At 36.2% G+C, this 10435-nt stretch overlaps 1 protein-coding gene across 3 annotated transcripts in view; it reads right to left on the reverse strand.

The window, feature by feature from the left end:
- HELQ (helicase, POLQ like) overlaps positions 1 to 10364 on the reverse strand; it is a 64546-nt gene extending 54182 nt beyond the window's left edge. The window contains exons 1-5 of one of the 3 annotated variants that reach the window (XM_088445024.1): positions 10282 to 10364; positions 9077 to 9626; positions 7287 to 7959; positions 4445 to 4623; positions 3576 to 3776 (exon numbers count right to left, since the gene is read on the reverse strand). In XM_088445024.1, coding sequence (XP_088301150.1) covers positions 3576 to 3776; positions 4445 to 4623; positions 7287 to 7959; positions 9077 to 9271 — 1248 coding nt within the window. In that variant the 5' untranslated portion in view covers positions 9272 to 9626; positions 10282 to 10364. Of the gene's footprint in view, positions 1 to 3575; positions 3777 to 4444; positions 4624 to 7286; positions 7960 to 9076; positions 9627 to 10109; positions 10248 to 10281 lie in introns of those variants that run through there. The other 2 variants (XM_088445023.1, XM_088445021.1) reach the window with 2 other exon arrangements.
- Positions 10365 to 10435: the final 71 nt, after the last annotated feature.

The raw sequence follows: 10435 nt of genomic DNA on the forward strand, positions 1-10435 counted from the left end.
ATTTCAGATGCCTCTTATCATGAATATACTCATTCTTTCATTTGACCTAGCACATCAAAGTTATGGGACTACAAAAGGTGCAAAATTCTGCTCCTGGGAGATTTGAAGATTTAATGTCGTGGGACAAAATATTTAAATGAGCTTTAAGGGGCGAGATTTCACATTTAATTATTTAATTGTATAGCCACAAAACCTCTATTGTCTGCAAAACAAAACTATTTTTACACATGCTGTTGGTGGACATTGGATGTTTATCTAAAAACTTTCAGACAGATACTACTGTATTTGGATTAACAAGATTTTGTTCATACAGAAAAATACATTATTTTGTACTGGATTGCCAATATAAAAAAAACATGTACAAATGAAATTGCAATATAGTCAGACCAGATGTTAAAAAAAAAATTTAAGACTTGCACCAACCAACAGCACTTTAGAAAGAAAAATAAAAAAAATGTACTTAGGGAAGTGGCACTAAAATTAAATAAAGCACTACTTTAAAATAAAATATTTACTTTTCAACCATGCCTATTCCCACCTGGAACATTGAAAAGTTTGTGGCTTACACCAATGTAATTGGAAGAAATTCCCTTAGTTTGCAGCCACGGAGAAAAATAGGGGCTTCACAACAACCACACCAAATTTCTATAGCAATAAGTTATTTCTCCAGCGTTAACTAAGGTATTTTATAACCACAATATAATTTTAGAATGTATTTGCTGGGATATCCTCCTTACTCCATAATGAGCTATTTGTAAATAAGGGAATGTCCATTCCATGTACCAGGTATCATATAGCAAGTGGTTCTATTAAAAATACATGCAATACCGCAGTGTCCAGGAGATACATTAACTCTTAGAATGGACACACAATTAATACAATTTTACTTCACAAATCACAAAATAAGAGAATACAATTCTATAGTATACAATCATAAAATGGAGTACAGATTATATATATACACACACACACATATATATATATATATATATATATATATACACACACACACACACACACACACACACATACATGACATTAGGAACAGGCATAAAAATAAAGCATAAAATAAAAAAGTCTTACTAATTTTGTAGTTGCTAAACTGGGAAATGCGTTGTAATTACTAAATTAGTAAGACTTTTTATTTTATGCTCTATTTTTGTACCTGTTCCTAATGTTTTTATATATACTACTTTTTATGATTGTATGTTATGCCATTCTACTTTTATTCTGTGATTTGTAAAGTAAAATAAAGTTCTTACTATTTTAGTATTTGCAACGCATTTCCCAGTTTAGCACAGAGGCTCAATGGTCAGCATTGCTGCCTTACAGCACTGTGGTCCTAGGTACAATTCCCACCATGGCACTGTCTGTGTGGACCTTGTATGTTCTCCCATGCTTGCTTGTGTTTCCTCCAGGAACTCCAGTTTCCTCCCACAACCCCAAAAACATACAGACTGTCTGAGAAAGCAGAACTGTTTGCGAAACGCATTGCAACTACAAAATTAGTAAGACTTTTTTATTTTATGACTGTTCCTAATGTTTTTATACAGTGCATCCGGAAAGTATTCACAACGCTTCACTTTTTCACCATTTTGTTATGTTACAGCCTTATTCCAAAATGGAATAAATTCATTTTTCTCCTCAAAATTCTACACACAATACCCCATAATAACAACGTGTAAAATTTTTTTTTGAGATTTTTGAATATTTAATAAAAAAAAAAACGACTAAAGAAATCACATGTACATGAGTATTCACAGCCTTTGACATGAAGCTCAAAATTGAGCTCAGGTGCATCCTGTTTCCACTGATCATCCTTGAGATGTTCCTACAGCTTATTTGGAGTCTACCTGTGGTAAATTCAGTTGTATAAACATGATTTTGAAAGGTATAGACCTGTCTATATAAGGTCCAACACTTGACAGTGCATGCCAGAGCACAAACCAAGCATGAAGTCCAAGGAATTTTCTGTAGACCTCCGAGACAGGATTGTCTCAAGGCACAAATCTGGGGAAGGGTACAGAAAAATATCTGCTTCTTTGAAGGTCCCAATGAGCACAGTGGCCTCCATCATCCGTAAATGGAAGAAGTTTGGAACCACCAGGACTCTTCCTAGAATTGGCCGGCCGTCTGAACTGAGCGATCGGGGGAGAAGGGCCCTAGTCAGGGAGGTGACCAAGAACTCGATGGTCACTCTGTCAGAGCTACAGCATTCTTCTGTGGAGAGAGGAGAACATTCTAGAAGGACAACCATCTCTGCAGCAATCCATTAATCAGGCCTGTATATTACAGTGGCCAGACAGAAGCTACTCCTTAGTAAAAAGCACATGGCAGCCCACCTGGAGTTTGCCAAAATGCACCTGAAGGACTCTCTGGTCTGATGAGACAAAGATTGAACTCTTTGGCGTGAATGCCAGCAGGTGTTATGTTTGGAGGAAACCAGGCAGAATCACCAGGCAAACACCATCCGTACAGTGAAGCATGGTGGTGGCAGCATCATGCTGTGGGTATTGTTTTTCAGCGGCAGGAACTGGGAGACTAGTCAGGATAGAGGGAAAAATGAATGCAGCAATGTACAAAGACATCCTGGATGAAAACCTGCTCCACAGCGCTCTTGAGTGGCCCAGCCAGAGCCCAGACTTGAATCCAATTGAACATCTCTGGAGAGATCTGAAAATGGCTGTGCACCGACGCTTCCCATCCAACCTGATGGAGCTTGAGAGGTGCTGCAAAGAGGAATGGGCAAAACTGCCCAAAGATAGGTGTGCCAAGCTTGTGGCATCATATTCAAAAAGACTTGAGGCTGTAATTGCTGCCAAAGGTGCAACAACAAAGTACTGAGCAAAGGCTGTGAATACTTATGTACGTGTGATTTCTTAGTTTTTTGTTTTTTATTCAATTTGCAAAAATCGCAATATAACTTTTTGCACGTTGTCATTATGGGGTATTGTGTGTAGAATTTTGAGGACAAAAATGAATTTATTCCATTTTGGAATAAGGCTGTAACATAACAAAATGTGGAAAAAGTGAAGCGTTGTGAATACTTTCCGGATGCACTGTATGTACATCTATACTACTTTTCATGATTGTATATTATGACATTTTATTCTTTTATATTGTCATTTGTGATGTAAAATTGGATTCATAGTGTGGCCATGCTAAGAGTTAATATATCTCCAGGACACTGCGGTATTATATGCATTTCTAATAAAACCACTTGGTATGATGATACATACATGGAATTGACATTCCCGTATTTACAAATAGCTCATTATCGAGTAAGGAGGATTACCCTGCAAAGACATTATAAAATTATATTGTGGTTTTAAAATACCTTAGTTAGCGTCGGAGAAATAACTTATTGCTATATTCCCAACTGAGCTATTATAACTGTAGACGGGTCATGCAGAGGATTTTATGAGTGTCCTTCAAAAACCCTTACATTTACTAGCCAAATAATTATAAATAATATGTTGCCTATATTCTGCAGTTAGTAAATTGACCTTGTAGTATTATTGTACAAAGAATGTGTTATCCATATCAGTTTGGCTGAGCAGTTAAATGAATATTACCTCATCAACAACAACAAGGCCTAGTTCACTAATTCGTCCAGTTTCAATCAATGCGTTGATAAGACTGTGACCTTTTTCAATGGTTGCAATGTATAGAGATTTTTTTGTTCTCCTTTTGATTGGAGGAAACCTGCCTTTGCTGCCAGCATACTCCTCTATCAAAAATTCCAACTCTACTCCAAAACTGGACAAGCCACGTACCTGGAAAATAAATATGATCAAATAAATACTTAATGACATTTTGTGGTACATTTATATGGGCAACTGTGTGCGCATAGCTGTCCCAGTCTGGCATATAATATTTGTCTGCGCCAATATACAGTGCAAAGCTTACTTTTTGATGTTCAATATATAATGTATACCACCCATTTTGATATCCAATATACAATGCATAGCTCTATGATGACTAACCACCAGCTGATGAATACTACACAGAGTTCCTTCTGTGCTTTATTACTCTCCACCAATATATGCTCTCCAATGCCAATATGTCACAGCTAACATACAAAATGACTTCCGATTAAGGGGCAGATGTACTAAGCTCTGGAAAGTGATAAATTAGAGAGTGATAAACTACCAGCCACTCAGCTCCTAACTGTCTTTCCAGAGCTTAGTACATCTGCCCCCATCTGTTCTCCAGCAGCCAACAGAAGACCATAACGGTTAAGTAAACTGTAAGTGGAGGTTGAAGTCAGTGGACAAAACAAAGCTCATCACAATCCTGTTTTAATTCTTTTGACATGATCGCAGTAAATAAACATTAAAAAAATAAAAATAAACTAGATATGTGTTTGAACACAAAATAAAAAAAAGCAGTGTGTTAACCTATTGGATGATCTGACATAACTTGCCTGCTGCATAGAACCCACCTTTTCCTGTACGATGGCTACATAAGGTAAGATCATTAGCACATCCTTCTTTCTGCACAGAAGTTCTTGAAGCATTACAATTTCTGCAACAAGAGTTTTGCCACCGCTGGTGGGTAGTGAATAAATTAAGTTCTTCCTCTGTTTGAGGGATTCCAAGGTTAAGCATGTATGTTGCCAATCTAAAAAATATAAATACATTTTCAGCATGCCTCACATTGTATAGTCTTAAACTAATAATATATAAACTCTCACTGAACAGCCCTGAATGTAGTTGTAAAAGACCTTTAGATATAAAAATACAAATTGTCCAATATAGAAATGTGTCTTCTAACACTATCAAATATAAAAATGCTCCATTAATAGGACAGAGCTTTATGAGAAACATTTTATTTATATTCATTAGGGGATAAGTACAAGTCATTATCTTCTGATATTTGCCAATTAATTACAGTCCTTCAAATGGAGCTCTGGAGGGCCTCGGAGAAAATAAATCTGAAAATCTAATGTTACAAATATTAAAAGTGATTCAGACTGTAGCTTTAAAAATCTGCTTTCACCTAGTTCAACAGTTCTAGCTGCCTGTATAACCACCAAGACATCTAGCGTTCTGTGACTAGTTCTGCACCATGCTTCCTGACAAGAAGGCGTGCCTGAGGATGCTGCTATGGTGGGTAAATTAGTATTTTCTGTCCAAAATATATCTGATGTCTTTTTAACATTTAGATATATATTTTTTATTTAAGCTAATCATAATCTTACTTGAGAGCAATAAAAAGAATTGTTGTTTTCATTTTTGTAAAAAAATGCATTTGTTGAGGACAGTACTATGAACAAAATAAGATTATATTAAATAAACATACATTTATTTAAACACAATAATGAAAAAATATATAAAACATGCAACAAAAAATAGAATAATAATCAGGTTTGTGTTCAAATTGCCGGCTGTTTGATTGATGCTGATTTTAACACTAACTTTTCGGCATCTATTTTTCTAGTGCATGGTATTTAAATTTTGTTATTTTTCTACTTATCATTCAAACCACTCTCTTTTCAAGAATGGATTACAGGTTGAGTCTCCCATATCCAAAATGCTTGGGACCAGGGGTATTTTTGGATAACGGAATATTCCGTATTTTGGAATAATTGCATATCATAATGAAATATCTTAGGAATGGGACCCCAATATACACACAGAATGCATTTGTGTGTTATATACACCTTATACACACAGCCTGCAGGTAATTTTATACAATATTTTCAATAATTTTGTGGCTCAAACAAAGTTTGTGTACAGACATGAAATAAATTTATGTTTCATTTACACCTTATACACACAGCCTGAAGGTCATTTTATACCATCTTTTTAATAATTTGTGCCTTAGACAAAGTTTGTGTACATTGAACCATGAAAAATCAAAGGTTTTATTATCTCAGCCATGCCAAAATTCTTCCGTATTTCGGAATATTCCGTATTTCGGAATATTTGGATATGGGAGACTCAACCTGTACTATAGTTACTAGAAAGCTGAAGATGGAGAAATTAATAAAACAAACGATTCCTTAACATGCTACATCACTATTGCTCAATTTACTGCCAGAGAAAATAACATTGATTTGACTATATATATATATATATATATATATATATATATATATATATATATATATATATACACATATACACATACTAGGGATGTGCAGGCTCGGATAGGTTCGAGTTTGCACGTGGAGTTCGGATTTTTCCCTCCAAAAAAACGGAACTCAGAAAGAGGCAAAACGTCACCTTACATGGACGAACATCATCATTACTGGACTTTTGTCCAGGAATGATGATGTTCGTCCATGTAAGATGACGTTTTGCCTCTTTCTGAGTTCCGTTTTTTTGGAGGGAAAAATCCGAACTCCACGTGCAAACTCGAACCTATCCGAGCCTGCACATCCCTAATACATATATAAGCGGCACTCCGGAGACTTCCAGACAGGTGAAAAAACGAAAGTGTTAATTCAACTTTTCGGGGTGCGGCGACCCCTTCCTCAAGAACACACATGAGGAAGGGGTCGCCGTACCCCGAAACGTCGAATAAACACTTTCGTTTTTTCACCTATCTGGAAGTCTCCAGAGTGCTGCTTGTGTTCTTTGGTATATTAACAAGGAGTGATCTCCAAGAAAAGGGCAGCTGGAGCAAGGTCTGCAGAATGCCGGGCTTTTTTCTATTATATATTTTTTGGCACAAAGGGGGGAGACTTGGGGTTAGGCACTAATGGGGAGGGTTAGGGTGCGGATGAGGAGGATTAGGCTACAAAAATGGAGGGTTGGGTTGGGGGAGGGGAAGGGGGAGGGCAAGCATACTTGCCCAACTCCTGTCGGGATACCAACCATCGGGATGCCGCTGACGATATTCTGACAGGAGGCATCCCGACAGCCGGCATTACATACCCATTCACATTGAAAACTGAAGCAGAAAAATTTATGAAAGTTGATTTTATAGAAAGAATAATAATCCAGGCGCCAGCAGGGTTGTATAAGCAATCTATCCTCTGCTGATAATCAAAGCTGCACACCACACTTTTGCCAAACCTCAACCAACAAAACATGTAAAACAAAAGTTTTATAAATATTGGTTATTTATTAACAAATATACTTGTCTTGTATTAATAAAATATTGAAACATAATCCACTGCTGTGAGTGATTAGCGCCACCTATTTTTTTTTTTGTTACATGTAAAATTGATTTTACAGCATAAAACAATACATAAACTGTGCCCTTATTAGCACTATAATAAAATTGTGTTCTTGTGTTTGAAATAACATATGTAAAAAATAGAAAACTATAATTACCATATAGCTTTTTAATTCCTCTATACTGTACAATAAGATCACCAACTTTGCTGGGTAAACCATAAAAAGGACCCAAGTCAATTTCAGAAGACATTTGCACTGTCTTTTTGGCAACATCAAGCTCCTCCAAAAGAATACTCTCTTTTATTTGCTTAGACCTAGAAACTTGGGGTGTATGAACTTTAGCATTCCCAGCCATTGTGTTTTTGAGACTGTCTCGTAAGCTTTTCCTTTTGACTTCCTTGTGATTTGAATAAAGGACTTTTGATGTGTCTGCACCAACTATTTGGTCAGTGTGACACAAGTCCTGTGTTCCATCAATATACAAGTCACCTTTGTAAGTGGACTTATTTTTTGTCTTTGTTGCAGTATCTTCACAAAAAAACAGTTGTGAGCACGGAAGATCATCCAAAAAATCCTTTGTTAGATCTTTTGATTCACTTTTCTTTAATTTGTGTTGAAGTTCTTGTTTTCCAATATTGGATTTAGGTATTATAATTTGTGTCACAACATGATTAGCTGTTTCTAGTTTTTGTTCTAGAGTAATACTAGACAAACTATTAGCGGTCTCCCGCTTACACTCTTCCTCCAAGTCATCCATCTGTGCTAGCAAAGATGGGTCCTCAGCAAAGCTGTCATATTCTCCAAACAGGTCATCGTCACTGCAGTAATCCTAAAACGCAAAAAAATAACAGTTGTAAACAGATTTTTAAGATCGAGACAGCTTTTCTTTTTGACTTAGAAAACTTTTTAACACATTAGGATTACAGATCTGGATAGGAAATAGTTGATGAACAGAGCACTAATAAATCTATATACAGTATATTACATTCCCGCAAACAGTTTATCCTCTCACACATTCAATGGCACATGTAACACATGGACACATGCTTCATTTTGAAAGTGTTCCACAATTGTAACTGGACTAGCCCTCCAGTGTTCCCCATAATGTGTAAGATAGTAAATACAGGCTGATGTCATCAGTAGTTGGAGGGACAACCTCCATAGCAAGTTTAGGAAATTAGTATTCATCTGATGCAAGATTCTACAGGACTGCCACAGCATAACAAGCTTTACATGGTGAAAATCTAGCATCAAATACAAGAAAAGAAATTATAAAAAGCCAAAACAGTATATATTTGATAAGTTCTCTTATGTGTACTGAAGCATACAAACTAGAGATGTGCGCAGACCCCCATGTTTTGAGTTTGGTTCTACATCATTGTCGTGTTTTGGTTAAACAACTCTCAAGTGTTTTGGTTTTCTTTAAAAAAAAATAATACAAATAGCTAAAATCATATAACTTTGATCTTTTTTTGTTCCTATAGTTCTATTAATATCAATAACATTAATTTACGACCAATTTGGGCACCTGAAATCACAAGGGAGGAACTTAAGTGACATCAAAAACACGTAAAATAAGATTTTTAGATCCGAGATCTGACTTGCGGGAAGTCCCAAGCCGGGACTTGTTTCTTCTCAAAATCCCCAAAGTGACCTGAGCTGAGACTCAGTTCGACTCGAAGCCCCAAAGTTCGGGTGTGTTCGGTTTTCAGCAAAACCAAACCACTCATCTCTAATTCAAATGCACAAAAAAAATACTTGTACGTTGTCTCTACTGTGAATTTTTTGATTATTTAAAATTGTTTGCAATGCACTGTTCAGATTTTTTGGGGCAAATTCATAGTAATCTGTGAAATGTAGAGGCCCAAATTGCTTAACATTCAGGATATTGTCCAATAGGTTAAGTTGAAGTTCCCACAGAAAATAGCTGTTTTGGAAATGCCTACCTCTTTACTTGAAAACATGGTATCTTCCGCTTTAGGACAATGATCCATTACGTAGGGGTTAGAAGTCATCTTCATGTCCTCTCTACTACTCAGCTTCTTCTTATTTGGAGTAAGGAGACTGTGACCTGAAGAGAGACTCCTTTTCCGGACTGGTGCCAGTCTCTTAACCTTAGGTCCACTATCTTCCATCATCATAATGTGAATGGGTTCATGCAAACTAGTTGCTGACAGCAATCCCCAAACATGAGATCCATTTATAAAATTAGTATTAACAACCTTTGCGCTTTGCTATTAGTTTATAGTCATATATTCTTTAGAGATTTGTGTATGACAAAATGTGATTAATATCCATCTGCTGTTTGGAAATAGCAGGAAATTCATATGTAATATCATAGAAAGAAGTATCCATTACAAATCAGTGCTAGTTTCTTCTTATTGATCCGAAGTACATGCAAAGAGATGACAGAGGAATAGAGCGTTGTAATATATAATGATCCTTATGATGAAACTTATCTGTATTTTATTTATGAATCGCAGGAATCATCTAAAACTGGAGAGGAAAAAAAAGAGAAGACAATTTTACACTATTAGCACTTTATAATGCTGCGTAACTAGTAACAATAACAGAAATACTAAAATACTCACGCCGTGAATTTATTTGTAACAATACTGCAGTATCTGGTGAGCAAAACTATAAAGCAAATAAATCTTGTCATCCAAGGTGCTAAATAAATGTTTCTGCTAGTGATATATTGATATTAGCTAGTGCTTTATAAGTCTCATCCGTGTACTGTTCCTTTTCTTTGGCTGCATATTCTTATATTTGTTATTGTAATCATATTTACAATTATAACTTCCAAAACGTACAAGATTCACATGGAATAACACAACACTGTTTGAAAAACAGGCTCCACAAAGTACAAACACAACAACAGAGCTGCCCATTGCCACTCGTCTGCTTACAGAAATGCCCCGCTAGTCACTGCCCTGTGTGAACTGCCACCAGCTTAAAAAAGGGTAATATTTTTCTTACACAGATTCACTATCAGCTTCTATCCCCATGGTGGTCGGTAGATGCAGTCGTCACTTACATGGGCGCCCAGCTAGGCCTCTGGCAACACTTCTATTCGTACGTTACACAGTACTGTCATATATTATTATACAATGACTTATGCCAGAGGGAAATTACAATCGCACTTTCATACCGTTCTGCGCATGCCCGATAGCAGCAGAGTGACAGACGGCGCGCCGTGATGATGCCAGTGATTGCCGGGCAGACATATTTTTTCATGGCAACTTTTTTTTTTTTTTTTTAAATACAATAATACTTATTAAAGTTATAAACATAAAAACATGTTT

The sequence above is a fragment of the Taudactylus pleione genome, unplaced genomic scaffold (genome assembly GCF_031769625.1).
Source record: "Taudactylus pleione unplaced genomic scaffold, aTauple2 ptg000376l, whole genome shotgun sequence".
Classification (NCBI taxonomy): domain Eukaryota; kingdom Metazoa; phylum Chordata; class Amphibia; order Anura; family Myobatrachidae; genus Taudactylus; species Taudactylus pleione.